The 16,049-nt window shown below is 33.9% G+C and overlaps 1 protein-coding gene across 1 annotated transcript; it reads left to right on the forward strand.

Moving 5' to 3' along the window:
- Nucleotides 1-7,565: 7,565 nt before the first annotated feature.
- LOC120090495 (myb family transcription factor PHL7-like) lies at nucleotides 7,566-15,694 on the forward strand. Its single transcript, XM_039048207.1, has 7 exons — nucleotides 7,566-7,979; nucleotides 8,384-8,622; nucleotides 12,526-12,602; nucleotides 12,689-12,731; nucleotides 12,840-12,894; nucleotides 13,087-13,156; nucleotides 15,065-15,694. Exons 2-7 carry the CDS (start codon nucleotides 8,415-8,417, stop codon nucleotides 15,320-15,322), a joined length of 711 nt encoding a protein of 236 aa, XP_038904135.1. The 5' UTR covers nucleotides 7,566-7,979; nucleotides 8,384-8,414; the 3' UTR covers nucleotides 15,323-15,694.
- Nucleotides 15,695-16,049: the final 355 nt, after the last annotated feature.

The raw sequence follows: 16,049 nt of genomic DNA on the forward strand, positions 1-16,049 counted from the left end.
ATTGTTACAATTGTTGTGTTACAAATGATCTGATCTTGATCATTCATGTGGAGAGATGTGAGCGGGAGTATCCTATACAAAGAGTTTGTATAAGATAGAACCATGAAATGAATAGTTTCTCTTTATAACACAATTGCTAGAAGAGACTTACATTTCACCAAAATAACCATAGGTGACTTAATCTTAATCCTGTAAATTGTGGACTCTTGTCTATGAGTGCAGTCCTTTAATCTTCACGGGTGAGAGTGGCCAGATTCGCCGACTCAATATATCTACCATTTTGGAGATTCGTTTGACTAAGGAACTAAGAACATAGCTACATAAGAAATTCACTCATTCCCTATTGTTAGGATAAATAGATAAATTGCTCCCTTAAAGGCCAATTTCAGGTCTTGAACAATGTGGCGTCATACCCTCTCCTGACCCGAAAGGGATTTAGTTATAGTTAGACTATGACTAATTATTCATTAGAGGGATCAACGGTACTTAAGAAGTTAGATGTAACTACAGAGGTAAAACGGTAATTTTGACCCAACTATACGTATGAGTAATTTGTGATGGGTCAAACTACTATTAATTGGTTATATCTAATGGATATAGAAATATATCTATAATGCGAAGAGTGCAGTTGTCGGTCTTTAGTGGAGTGGCCGACAGTTAATGAAGGTTGATTAATTTAATTAAAGAGTTTAATTAATTAATCAAGTATCATTGGAACTTCAATTTATAGGTCCATAAGGTCCCTTTGTTAGTTCAATAAGGATTAATGAGAATCAAATTAATTTTGGATTAATTTGAATTGTTAAAATTATTTAAAGTAAATTAATTATATAAGATATAATTAATATAATGTATATGATACATTATAATATAAAGTTCAATGAGAGAAATAAATATTTGTATATGATTCAAATATTAATTATATGAATGAGATTCATATAAAACTATAGGTTAAAATTTATATGAATGTGGTTCATAATTGCAATTATGGGTTATTTAAGAAATTTTAATCTATAGGTTATATTATATGTGATATAATAAACTATATATTATATATTATATGAGATATAATATATAATTTAAATTTATTTATATTAAATTAGCTAATAGAATTATAATTTATGTTAAATATTGAAATTGAAGGACTGTGAGGTCCATAGCGGTAGCGAGGATCGGTCCCAATTCTCAAATATCACGAAATTAAAAATACAGAGAACTCAAATTATACAAATTATAGAGAATATTTTACGACATGCTTCTAAAGGAAGAATTAAGGTTAGAAATAACACTTACCCTTGAAGGATCGATTCTTCACAAATTCCTCCTCGATCTAGTCGCGAACACTTCAAATCTCCTTGAACAAAAGGTACAACAATCCCAAAGTGGACACCACCAATAGTGAGCTTTATGTATTCTCCTTAGAGGTTGAGAATTAATATGAGTTGTGTAGGCTCTGTTAATTTTTGGGAGAGGGAGGAAGAATTGAGAGGAAGATAATTTTGCTGGGAAAACCTTGAGAGAGAATCTCACACAACCACTTTTGTGTTCTCTTCTATGAAGAAGATGAAAATCATAATCATAAAAAAACATTCCCCGACCACGATGTTTTTTTAGGGAATTAAGGGGAAGAAAGTTGTAACTCTCTTCCTTTAATTAAAATTAATTAATTAATTATATATATAAATATATATATATATCAAATATAACACATAGCCTATAGTTTACATTATATCAAATATATTATATTCTATAGTTTTAAAACTCTCAATCGTTCATGGCATTTAATATAAATCAAATTTATATTAAATTTAATTATATGAATCTCATCCATACAATTAGTATTTGAATTATATTTAAATGTTTAATTCTTTTAAAAATAAACTTTATATTATATTGTATCAAATACAATATAATAATTATATCACATATAATTAATTTAAATTAATTATATAATACATAATTCATCCCTCAAATAGTTTGAATAATTCAAATTAATCTAAAATTAATTTTCAATTATCCCTATTGAGCTACATAGGAGACCTTATGGATATGTAGATTGAAGCTCCAATGGTACTTGGATAATTAATTAAACTCCTTTAAATAGATTATCCAACATCCATTAACTGTCGGTCACTCCACTAAAGACCGAAGTTATACTCTTCGCACTACAGCTATATTGTTGTGTCCATTGGATATAACTAGTCAACAATGCGATGACCCTTCACCAATTCTCGTAAGTACAACTGGGCCAAAATTACTGTTGTGCCCTTGTAGTTACATCTAACTCTTTAAGTACCACTGACCCCTCTAATGAACAATAAGTCATAGTCCAATGATGATCAAATCCCTCTCGGGCCAAGAGAGAGTGTGACGCCACATTTCTCAAGCCCTGAAATCAGCCCTTAAAGGAGCAATTTATCTACTTACTCCAACATTAGGAAATGAGTGAATTCTGTCTTGTGTAGCTGTGTTCCCAGCTACCCAATCAGACGAATCCCCAAAATGGTAGGCTTATTGAATTGGCAATCTGGTTACTCTCACCTATGCAAATCAAAGGACCGCCTTTATAGGCTCACAACTTACTCAGGATTTAGGTCATGTCACCTATGGTTATCTTGATGGAATGTAAGTCTCTACTATTAACGGTGTTATATAATGAGACTATTCATTTCATAATCTAGTCTTATACAAACCCTTTTGTATAGAATACCCCCACTCACATGTCTCTACATGAATGACCAGGATCAGATCATTTTACAACTTTATAACAATTCTAACATCTACAAAGCGAGTCGTATTCGTAGTGTCACAAGGATAAAATATCCAGCCTTATCCATCTACTATAGACTATTTAGGTTATCACTTAAATATGATCCACCTGTATGTCTCTACTGAAGAAATCATTGAAGGTCCTTGAGCGAAAAACGAGATCGGACCCAAATCCAAAATTTACATAACATCAATTTTACAGCAAAAACATACAGAAATTATGCATCTAATTAAAACACAACATGCTAGAAATGGATTAAAGAAAAGTAAAAGTTGGTTTAGAAACCCTTACCTTTGAAGAATCTTTCTTCAAGAAAGAAAAATCTCGAATAAAAAAGGACACCACCACAATGAAACCTCTCTATTCTTTGGGTGAGAATCCAGGAGTTTGTGTGTACTCTAGTTATTTTGGAAGAGGGAATTGAGAGAGTAGTAAGGATGAGAAGATTGTGGAAAAGGTTTTTTTTATTATTATTATTTTTGCTTATAGAACCCTTCTGTGTCTTTTCTTTAGGAAGAAGAAGATGAAGATGAAGCAACATACTACAACCCCTTCCCACTATCACATTGTAGAGAGAAAAAGGGGAGAGAGTTCTATAACTCTTTTTAAAAATAAAATTAATGACTAAAAATAATTTTAATAAAAACTTTAATATATATATGTGTGTGTGTGTGTGTGATAACTACTTTATCATATAATATACATATTAAACTATATGTTATATCAAATATAACATATAACCTATAGTTTAATATTGTATCCAATACAATATAACCTATATTTTAACTCTCGCAACAACTTAATATAAATCCCATTTATAATAAATTTAATTATATGAATCTAATTCACATAATTAATATTTGAATCATATTCAAATATTTATTTCCTCTAAAATAAACTTTATAGTACAATGTATCAAATACATTATAGTAATTCTATAATATATAATTAGATTAAATTAATTATGTCACACATAATTAATTCCCTTGATTAATTTGAACAATTCAAATTAATCTAAAAATTGATTCTCATTAATTCTCGTTGAGCTATAGAGAGAACCTCATGGACCTGTAGCTTGAAGCTCCAACGGTACGTGAATAATTAGTTAAACTCTTTAATTAAATTACTCACCATCCATTAACTGTCGGACACACCACTAAAGGCCGACAATTACACTCTTCGCACTACATATATATTTATGTGTCAATTAGATATAACCAGTCAAAAATACAATGACCCTTCACAAATTGCTCGTAAGTATAGTTGGACCTGCCCCTATAGTTATATTTAACTCCTTAAATACCATTTGATCCCTCTAATGAACAATAAATCATAGTTCAACTATGACCAAACCTCTCTAGGGCCAGGAGAGGGTGTGTACCACATCATTCAAGCCCCAGAATCAGGCCTTAAAGGAGCAATTTATCTACTTACCCCGACAATGGCGAATGAGTGAATTTCTTCTTCTGTAGTTGTGTTCCCAGGTCCCCACTCAGACGAATTCTTAAAATGGTAGGCTTATTGAGTTGGCGATTTGGCCATTTTCATCCATACAAATCACAAGACCGCCTTCATAGATAGGAGTTCACAACTCACTCAGGATTCAGGTCATGTTACCTATGGTCATCTTGGTTTTGTGGATTAATGATACTAAATGTCAAATTAAATATATCATATTTTATTATATAAATAAATCGTTTATACATTACAATTACAAATTACAGAGTCCACGAGATTTATGACATCAACCCCAATGGAGTTATTTCACGTTAGATGTGGTTGTGGGGAGTTATTCCCTCATATAATTCTCTCAAAAATGGATTAAGGCAGAGAAGTGAAGGGATGAACAAAATCTAACGTAATTTTTACAATCTCTCTCTCAAGATCTCCCTTCTCTGCCAAATTCTCTCTACAACCCTTCTTCCCTTTTCCTAAAATTAAACGCAAAAGCCTACTAAACTCTTTATGATTCTCATCTTGAGAATAACAAAGTAGCTTTGTGGTGGTGTCCTTGTCACTTTGTTCAGGTTCTTGTTGTGTTGCTGAGTTCGAGAGAAGTAGAGGAAATCTTGTTTGTGATCACACTGCCAAAAAGGAATCGTGAAAAGGTGTTTCTTCAAGAGTTAATATTCTTTTTCCTTTTTTCCTCTCTGAATTGCAATAGAAGAAGCATGCTTAGAAATGAATGTTTATTCTGGTTTCCATCTATCTGTTTTCTTGAATTATGTAAAATGAAATTAGAGATACAAGGTGTTCATATGCTTCCGCTGTGGGAAATCCAATCTCTTCACACATGATGCTAATTTTTTTATTTTGAAAAATCATTGCAAATGTGTCTAGATGCTCCAAAATCAAGTACCCAAAGACACATTGGAGAAAAAATAGAAGATAAGGCTAAAGAATAAATACCTACTGTGTGGGTGAAAGCATTTACAATAGTGATTGGTTCAGTTTTAGCCGGCTGGAGGTGTGACGAAAACATCTCCATCAACTATGTGTATTGATTTGTGTTGAGACTGCTGAAGAAATTTGATTGTGAAATAGAATTTGTTCAACCAGTTTAGATGACATAGATGGCGATTTGAAGAAACTTCTTGAGGAGGATTATTGTTGTGCGTTTTATATCTAGGTGGATAACCATAGAGTTTGTAATATTTTTCTATCATATGCCCTTTAATTCCACAGTTGGTACATATTGGGCATTGATTCTCTCTTCCGTGACTTATCGTTATAAATCTTCTTTGAATTTTCAACAGTTATAGTCAACGCATTTGGATCAGTAGTATGAGCGCTTTCTATGAATCTTTGATGTTCATTTTGAATAACGAGAGAGAAGACCTCAGCCATGGATGGAAGAGGCTCCATTACCAGGATTTGTGCTCAGATGGTTCCAAAAACTTCATATAGGCCTATGTGAAAAATATCATGACAAACTCAGATTCAAGGTGATCAACAAAATCTTGCAATCCTCTACATGTGCATTTGTGAATTGGATAATATTCAGTCAAATCTTGTCATATCGTCTTCAATTTCATGTAGTAAATCTCAACAATCACGCTTCCTTGATTCATTGTCACCAATTCTTTGCGTAATTGATAAATTCTTGGACCATTGGTTTGTTTGAAGCGATCGCGTAACTCATCCCAAATTAATTTTGTAGATCCAACATAAACAATGCTTGTGGCTATCTCCTTGGAAACAGAATTGAGAATCCAAGACGCGATGATATTATTGTTGCATTTTCATGCTGATGAAATCATAGCTTTAGGTTTCTTGATAGTGCCACTCTACAAATCCATCTTTATTCTTGCTCGAAAGTGCCATCAACAATGCACAACTCTATGAACCGTAGTTTGAGGCACCGATTAAAGGCTGAGTAACCAAACATTTGTCGGAGCAAAGGAATGATGTAAGGAATAAGGATTCAACAATGCTCTGATACCATCTTAAATCATCGATTGACCTAAAAGATTAAGCTAATAGGTGAAGGTAAATTTAATATAATATCTAACACGTATGAATAAAACAAGTCATCCCACATCAACTCGAATAGTTGAATTGTGATTCATAATCTATTTTAGAAACTATAGTTTTGTATCTCCACCCTAGTTTAAATTGAAATTCTTGAGATTGCAACACAATAAAAACATTAGATTTCGTATATGATGCAAGAAAAAAAAGAGCACTCTATTTATTATTATTATTATGTTAAAAAAAAAAAAAAAACCTTTATACCATTTAGTATCCATTAGATTTTAAAATTTTTGGCTATTAAAGATCAAGTTGGATTTGAAATTGGATTCTTACATTTGGTAGTCTCAACATTCATCTATATCTTCTGCTACGTAGTAAGGTCATCTTCAACGTCATCCTTGCATTTTTAGCTAGTTTTGTTCTTATTCACATGCTTCTCATAATTGGTCCAAGATAAGCACACATAACTTTAAAATTCTCATGATTGAGCCATAAAAGAATACACCTTATTACTATAGATAATAACTATCAATCTTTTATTCTAATAATCCCTCCCATGTAGGGTCATGTTTACCCTAGAGAAAATGTAATAAATCAATGACAGTATGAAAAATAGGTCTATTGATTATGATAGGTGTTGTTTACTTTGTGTTCCTTACCTATACTGACATATGAGGCTCATTTCCAAATCTATAAAAAAAAATGCAAATTGATTGACGGGCAAGAGGTGCCCATTTCAATTACATTTGGAAATTACGCCAATATCGTTATCACTATTGTTACCGTTAGAAAATGAGAATTGTGAAATTGTCATATTTACGTCACCATTGTTGTTACCGTTAGACCCTAAATGGTAAGTATAACAGTAAATGTGACAGATTCATAATTTTAAGTAAACATGATCAGAAACAATCTAAAATTACTTTTGCGATTATGACTCGTTACGATTGATCTATCGATGAAATCTCATTACGATTATACCAATTAGTATACATGACCAAGATGTGATTTCAGTTAATTTATCATTCTTAAACTCAAATGTTGTTGACACTCCTAAAACATAAATCATAGAACAAAAAATTCAATAGATAAGAATAATGTAATAATCTTAATTTTAAAAAGATAAACAACTGCCCAACATAACTTTTAAAAACTGAATTCGTTATTAAAAAAAAAAAAAATTGTAACTAAAAGTCGAAATATTAGTAGATATTTACCCATTCGGGTCGGGTTACGTCGTGGGAGTGGGACCCACATTATGACCCGAAAGATCTATAAATATCGCCGTCCTTTGCACGCTATCCATCCTCTACACAATTAAAACTCCGTCTCTTATTTATTTATTTGTTTTTGTATTTAATTAAAAAAAAGAAACAAAATACAAAGAAGAGAGAGAAAGAGACCTTCGTCTGGTTCTGACGAACCATCTTGCCAAAATCAGAATTTGCATACCCTCTTCACTTCCTTTCTCAAACCCTAGAACAGACAAATTCCAATTCCATTTTGCTCCCTTCGAGACCGCCTACCTGCCGCCGTGCCCCCACCGTCGTCGCCGCCGTGCCCCCCCACTTCCTCTTCAAGTACTTGATCATTTCATCGTCCTCTGAAATTCACCATCAACTGCGTTTCTTTCCCCCCTAAATTTTGGAGACTTTGATGTGTTTCTGTTGACTTCCGAGATGATGGGTCTGAAGCTAATTCATTCGCCATCATCGAGTTTCTGACTCCCTTCCAGGTGAAACTTAGTTATTTGACTTTATAGGTTCTTTTTGTAGCTGGCTTTAATTTTTGCTTCTTAATTATGCTCGGACTACTATCTGGAACTTTTATTTTTTACTTACATAGTATTGTTTCCTTCAATGAATTGTTCTTCCATGGAAGCTGGAAGATGGGTTTTTAAGTGCATGGATCTTGTCTTCCTAATTTTTGTTGTTATGTGCTTTGGAGCGTTAAGTGTGACTCAAAATTGAATTATATGTTATGTCTTAACAGACACCGAATAATAACTTTGTGGTGAATTTAAGAGAAGGGTTCGATTGGTTTATTTGTTGTTGGAGTGTTGATCAGCTGACTTGTTAAAATCCCCTTCTGTTTTTCTTTTCTATTAAGCTTCTGAAATGTATTGTGATATTTTTGCAGAAAGTTTCTCCAAGTTGCATCTCTCCTCATCATGTATCATGCTAAGAAATTTTCAACTGCGAGCTTAGTTCCACACAAATCTCAAGGTGCTGAACAAGGTGCGAGTGTTGCAGTTCTTGGTGGCTCTACAGCCAAAAGTCCAATGCCACCTGGAGGAGGTGGAAAACAACGATTGCGATGGACATCAGATCTTCATGATCGTTTCGTCGATGCCATCACACAACTTGGTGGACCAGATAGTGGGTATTTTCTTTATAGTAATGTTAAAATGTATTTTCTTTCATCTTAATATTCAGGATTAGAAAAGGGGAAAATTTTGAATGGGGCCATGCTTCAATTTCTTCCTTGCATTAGCTTGATTATATGTGGTTCTACTTCTATGTGTATTTGTAGGCTAGCTTGAGTTCAAGGGGTTTTAAATGAAGGAGTCTAATTGAAAAGCACGGGAGGGTTAAAGGTCATGCCATAAGTTTGGTTGTCATAGCAAAAGTGTTTCTATAAGGTGGAAGTTGTTGTACATGGAGTCTTGAATATTAATTTTGTTTGGTCTAGGAGCTTGTGTTCTTTTTTGTTTCGATTTTGCTGGCCTCTTTCCAACAGGGAAGCGTCGGATGTGACCTCTTTTCTTTCTTTATTTGAGGGTCACTCTTTTAGGCGTGGGATAAAGGATGTGAGAGTCTAGAGATCCAATCATTCAAAGGGGTTTTCGTGTAAATCTTTCTTTCATAGTTTAGTTGATCATTCTCCCATAGATGTCTCGGTTCTTTCGTTCTCTGGAGGATTAAGATTCCTAGGAAAGTGAAGTTTTTTACCTGGCAAGTTATTCACAGTTGTGCTAATATAATGGATTGGTTGTTGAGGAAGTTACCTTTGCTTGTCAGGCCGTTTTGTTGTATTCTTTGTTGGAAGGCGTAGGAAGATCTGGATCTTATCCTTTGGTAATGTGTGAGTATGCTAGTTCTGTTTGGGAGCTGTTTTTCTAGACGTTTGGCTTCTATGTGGCTCGTCAAAGGGTTTCAAGGAGCAGGATCGAGTCCTCCTCGATCCGTCACGTGGGGAGAAGAGTCGTTTTTTATGGTTTGATGGAGTGTGTACAACCTTTATGGACTTTGTGGGGGGAGCGGAATAATAGGACTTTTAGAGATAGGGAAGGGGACCCTAACGATATTTGGTCTCTCGTTCGCTATCATGTTTCTTTGTGGGATTCGATTTCAAAGTTCTTTTGTAACTATTTTATAGACATTCTTTTGCATAGTTGGAGTCCCTTCTTGTGAAGGGACGTCTCTTTTTTTGGGCTTGGTTTTTTGTATGCCCGTGCTTGTATTCTTTCATTTTTTTTCCTCAATGAAAGTGGTTGTTTCTATAAAAAAAAAAGGGTTCCATGGTCCTATGTCAAGGGACTTGAGCTGCGCACAGAATGGTCATGACATTTATAGATGCCTATACTTTTGTGTTTGTAAGAACCAAAAGAAATCATGAATTAGAAAAAGAAAGGATTGCGTTCTTACATTCTCTTGTTATTGTTACTAAGATCCCTAGGGATGGAAAAGCATTCTCCCAGGTCAATTATCATTATAAATTTTATTAGTGTTACTTCGATAAGAAACTACTCCCCCTATTTAGTACTAATAAAAAGTGGAAGGGGAAATAAGACTTCTGCCTAACTGAAGATTATTTAAGTGTAAACATTGCTTCATTAGTGCCAAGCTTCGGAAAAAGCTGTGTTATTGGTATTAACTAGGAAGGAAAGTAGTTACAATATATTTGTCTTTGTAAGAGTAGAGTAGTTTTGCTAGTTATGAAGCATTGCCAACATCGGAGTATCAAATATGTCTATGAAGTCTTATCCCAAAAAAAAAAAAAAAAAAAAATTGTCTATGAAGTAATTTTTATATTTTATCTTTTTGGCCATGTGCACATTTTAAATGTTGAGCTTTTGTATTTCATCTCAATCCTTCTCACAATAGTGCAATGCCATCCTTACATCTGGCTATGTGAAAACTAGTCTATAAAATGCTGAGTTTGAAAATGTCCCTTCACAGTCCCCTGGCCATTAGAGAGAGATCATCAATTACCCTTACCTCAAGGACTCCACATCTAGCAGCCTCCACACTTTTCCATAAGGGATCCTTTTTCATAGTGAATCTCCAAAGCCACTTACCTTGCATGAGGTAAACAATCTTATTGAGAAGGTTGCCAAAGCTGAACTTCTTGAGAGGTACGGGGAGATTGATCTTGCTCCAAGCTACCAAAATGAACAAATAAGAGAGAATGCAAATGTGGAGAGATGGGAGAGGAAGAGAAGTTGTCAAGAGAGAGAAACGAGTGATATTGAGTAGAGAGTAGAGAAGCCTCAAATAGAGATATAAATGGATGGTACTAAATAGATAGAAAAGTGAAGTTGCAAAAGTGAGAAAAGGGTGATATTAAAGAGAGAGGGAGGAGAGAGCAAAGAGGTTGGCATGTAAGCTGTGAGCATAAAAATAATATTAATGTTTCCATGTGAGATCATCCACCAATTCTACTTAATGGCTATGTTATCTAGGAATCGAGTCAACTAATACTAAAGATACTTTGGAATAGGTTCTTTAGGACCTTTGGGATTTTGTGCTAGCTCGTAGTAAGAGGATGTCGTGGGATGTTTGGGGAGGTGCTTTTCAATCCTCCTTTTTGTGACAGAGGAAGGATTCTTTGGCAATCTTTTATTTTTATTTTTTTGCTCTGCTTTACTTTATTGTGGGGCATATGGTTTGAGAGGAGAAGTAGAATTTTTTGTGGGGTGGAGCAGTATGGGGAGGATCTTTAGAATACGTTTCGGTTTAATTCCTCTTTGAGGGCATCTGTTAATACCATTTTTTGTAATTGTCAACTTAGCTTTATTCTTTTGGATTGGAGCCCCTTTCTGTAATTGGGTGTGTGGGCTGTTTTGTTTTAGGCATGTTTTTTGCATGATCTTGTATATCCTTTCATCTATCTCATCAATGAAAGCTTGGTTTCTTATTAAAGAAAAAAAAATCCCAATGCTCAAACTGCTCCAGGAAAAAGTGACTATTCATTGTAAGGTATAAAATATCAGTTTTGGAACTACAGTGGGTAGACAGAAAACAATATCCAAATATATGAATCAAAAGTATATTTTTCCTTTTTCTGTTTCGTAGCCTCAAAAAAATGTTGCATTTGTCTACATTAATATTTATGCCACATCTTTTTGTGGGGCAAGAAACACTGTCCAAGATGTTCTGCAAAGGCTCCCTTATTTGGCCACCTATCCATGTTGCTGCGTTATGTATATGGAAAACTCTGAAGTCCAGGAGGACCTCTTCATATCCTGTGAATGTGCGAACAAATTCTGGATTAACATCCATGCTTCCTTTGGCTGGCAGACTGCCATTCATGAAAAAGTCAATATTCTCTCCATGCTTTCCTGGTTGGCCATCCTTTCAAAAAGTAGAAAGAAATCCTTTGGGTTCAATTGATCAGAGGAGCTTTCCTCGGGGCTCTTTGGAGGGAAGGAACAATAGAATCCCCAACAACATATTTCATCCCTTGAAATCTTCTTGGAACCTGTTCTTGTTAATGTTTTTGGTTGATGTAATGTTTGTACCATTCCTATACAAATTATAGGCTTGATAATCTCCTGATGACTGGTGGGCTTTTTATAATTATCAGTTGATTGGGTATTCCCTCTTTTTGTGTATCTTCATATCAACGAAATATTTATTTATTGTAAAAAATTGTTGCATCTATAGACTAGAATGAGTTTGTTTGAGCACCTTTAACTGCGCTTTTATTGAATAAAGGACAGAATATACAAAGGCATATAAAAACCAGCCTGAACATAAGGAGTGTGAACTTAACTATAGAAGAAGACTTTAATTCAAAAGAATAAAACTAAGCTACTTACAAAAAGGCATAGTGATCGAAGCCTGTAAAGAGACATTAACCTAACATCCTTTCAAACCTCTCTAAAAGTTCTATTGCTAGACCACTTGAAAGTAAGATATTGTCAATTCTATATTTTAGTTCATGTGGAAATTTGTATATTTCAATTTTTATACTTAAACGATCTTTGTAGGGTTGGTGTTTCTAGATAAAAGATGATGGTTAGTTCACCAAAATTTTTCCTTCCCATTTTCTTGTAGGGGCAACTCCAAAAGGTGTTTTAAGAGTGATGGGGGTACCTGGTCTTACCATATATCATGTCAAAAGCCATTTACAGGTGCATCCATATAGTGAATTTATCAGCTATCGTGCAAATATTTAAAGGGTGGTAATATGAAATTGATTGCATTTTTATTCTTTCAGAAGTATCGACTTGCAAAGTATTTGCCAGAATCTCCAGCAGACGGTAAAACAGTCTGTTTATCTTTGTTTCATTACTTTATTCAGCAGCAACTTGTTGTCTGTCTATGGAGTGTATTGATTTCCACTTGTATCGTCCCTTTCTGGCATGTAGGTTCTAAGGATGAGAAGAGAAGCTCAGAGAGTCTCTCTGGAACAGATTCCTCTTCGTGAGTACCCATATTCTATTAAGAATTCCTCTTGTGACTTCTTTTTTTTTCTCCAGTTCGTTGTATGACTTGCATCTTTCTATTAAATTTTCCGTCCTTCAGGGTTGTAATCACCTTTAGGTATTTGGGGTTTTCTTCTACTCTCATTCATCAATGAAATATTTCTTTTACAAAAAAAATTCCATCCTTCAGGGGCCTGCAAATCAATGAGGCATTGAGGATGCAAATGGAAGTTCAGAAACGTCTTCAAGAACAGCTCGAGGTTTGACCTCCCTCATCATTTACTACTCTTCCAATTTTCATTGAAGGTTTTGAAAGATCTTCAAGCGAGGCAAATACCCGTTCTCATAAGAGAACTTGTAATAGAAAAGGAGTTTTAGCTGAGATTTTGAAGGGTGGAGTTTGTTAGATTTAGACAAGGGCTTTAGATGTGGGTCGAAGTGGAGTTGTTAGTAGCAAGCCCTATGAAAGGAATGGGGAATGCAAGGAAACAGCATGTAGATAATGAGTGTAGATTTGCGAGAGAAAGCATCCTCTCAAAAGGTTACTGTCATCGTATGTACTTGCCATCCCTATTTGCTTTACTGGAACGAAACCTCTCAATAGGCATTAGAGCATCTGTTCTTAAATGGTTCTAAAATTTGAGATTGCTGAAAATTCATAAGATGATGGAGGTGAGATGTATTTAGGCATCGATGAGTTTGATGAGAAAATTAGCTCAGAACAGTGTTGCGTAGAAGCAACTCAGAAGTTAACCTCACATACATGAAGTAGGCTTGACTTTTCAACCTCGAGTTATACAAATTCAACCCGAACTCCACCCATAAACGAAATGCTTTCCCTAGGATGATTGGTAATATAGGTGCAATTTGATAACGATTTTGTTTTCTAGTTTTCAGTTCTTGAAATGTATGCTTGTTTCTTTCCAATTTTTCAATTATGATTTCACATTTGTTAAAGAAATACCAGTTTTTTAAAACTATTTTATAAAAGTTTTTTTTTTCAAATATTTTAAACTTGGCTTGATTTTTTAAAACATTAGTGTAAAGAAGATAACAAAATATAGAAATTTATAGGTGAAAGTAGTGTTTATAAGTTTATTTTTCAAAAGCTAAAAAAAACTAAGGTGTCTTTTTATAACTATTTAGGTCTCGTTTGGTAATCATTTTATTTTTGTTTTTTGTTTTTAAAAATTAAGTCTATGTACACTACTTCCACCTCCAAATTTCATCCTTTGTTATTTACTTTTCACCAATGGTTTAAAAATCGAGCCAAAATTTGAGAACTAGAAAAAGTCGTTTTTGTTTTTTGAATTTGACTAAGAATTCGACCATTGTACTTAACAAAGATGCAAATCATTGTAAGAAATATGGATGAAATAGGCATAATTTTTAAAAATAAAAACTAAAAACTAAATGGTTACCAAATGGGGCCTTAGTTTTTAGGTTTTGGTTTTGAAAAATTAAGCTTATAAACACTATTGTCATAAATTGGTTTCTTTGTTCTATTATTTACATTTTAGTTGGATTTTCAAAAATCAAGTCAAAGTTTGAAAAATAAAGATAGTAGTTTTTACAAATCTGTTTTTGTTTTTAGAATTTAACTAAGAATTCAAGTATTAAAAAACCCATGGGTATGATGTCTAGTGAAGACAAACCATGGGTATGTGATGCATAGTTTATTGAATTTCTCTCTAAAAACTGAAACATGCATTATGTGAATACATGTGTTACCACTGGACTTTTAGTCCAAGTGGGAGTTTGTTGGGTTTTGTGTCGTAAAACTTGTGGTTTGTAAACAATAAACTTATTCTCTTATCAATAAAGATGTTATTGAGGTTTTATTCAATAAAGTTGTTATTGAATGTATGAATTGCTCATTTCGCTTTAGAAAGAACCTAAATCCAATAAACATGGCTATTATATGAACTTGATTAGAAAAGATGAAAACCATGGCAAAGAAGCGGTAAGAAAACAAACTATGATTTTCAAAAACCAAAGAGGGTTGCTAGAAATTTCTAATTTCAAGTAATTTTGTTTTGTTGGCTTTAAGTTGAGCTTTTGGAGTAGAGAGAGAGGGAAATCATTTCTTCTCTTGGTTATTTAATTAAAATCTCAAAAGCTTAAGGCAGTACCTAAAAAAAGTTTGATTTGCTTGAATCTGGTACCAGGTTCAGAGGCAATTACAAATGAGAATAGAAGCTCAGGCGAAATATTTGCAGAAGATCATCGAGGAGCAGCAGAAACTAGGCAGTGAATCGAAGGACTCCGAGGTGGTGCCCTCAGCTGAGGATAATAAGCAAAAGACTCGCCAATCTGAGTTGTACGGTGATGTGTCCGCAGGACCTTCATCTCCCCGAAAGAAACAACGCGTTGATCATGGATCAACAGAGGATTCTGCCCCATCACCATCTATTAATTTACCTTAACTTACCTGAATAAATTGTTGGTTGATAGGACCTAAAATTGTATGAAAAGAAACAATGGGTCGTGTTTGTGTAGAGCTGAAAATCTTATCTCAGGAGAGAAGGCCGACCAGCTGTGCATCAAGTGTACCTATGAAGTTGAGATCCAATTTGTGGTTTATTATCGTCGTCTTCATGAAGTTGATGATGTCTGTAACCTTTGTATATAAATCTGCACATTGAACCTATTTGTAAACCTTATTGAAATACTCCTACGTAAGCAGTTTCTACTTTGCAGTAAAACGTGCACGTTTTCTGCCGTTTTACCAATCGTGTATTTGCTAAGCTGTTTGATCGTCATGTTTTGAGAATATAGTTAAGTAACAGGATTAACTATGGATGGTCAAATCCTTATTATCTCTTGTTCATGCGTCAGTTTTACTCTTTCCGGTAGAATGAGATGAGATTATGAAGAAACTTTACTTTTTGTGGGATTCTAGTGTTTTTTATTATTTTATTAACCTAACCTTGATAGTACAAGTTACCAATAAAAATCTTGACCACATCACCAAATAGTGTGCAGTCTTTTCCCCCTTAAAAATCTAGGAAAGGAGTTCATGTTTGCGGGATGATTTTATAATAAAGTTATCTTCAATTGAAAAATGAATTAAAATATTTATAAATATAGTAACATGTTTATATCTATCAGTGATAGATATTGATAGACTATTATCATTAATTATGATAGACA

This window comes from Benincasa hispida, chromosome 11, assembly GCF_009727055.1.
Source record: "Benincasa hispida cultivar B227 chromosome 11, ASM972705v1, whole genome shotgun sequence".
Taxonomy (NCBI): Eukaryota; Viridiplantae; Streptophyta; class Magnoliopsida; order Cucurbitales; family Cucurbitaceae; genus Benincasa; species Benincasa hispida.

What these genes read in the sequence shown, in the direction of transcription:
- LOC120090495 (XM_039048207.1), top strand. Translation starts at nt 8,415, where the DNA reads ATGTATCATGCTAAGAAATTTTCAACTGCGAGCTTAGTTCCACACAAA. An exon ending in GCCAGAATCTCCAGCAGACG is followed by an intron (nt 12,732 to 12,839) that starts GTAAAACAGTCT and finishes TCTGGCATGTAG; the next exon opens with GTTCTAAGGATGAGAAGAGA. An exon ending in GTCTTCAAGAACAGCTCGAG is followed by an intron (nt 13,157 to 15,064) that starts GTTTGACCTCCC and finishes ATCTGGTACCAG; the next exon opens with GTTCAGAGGCAATTACAAAT.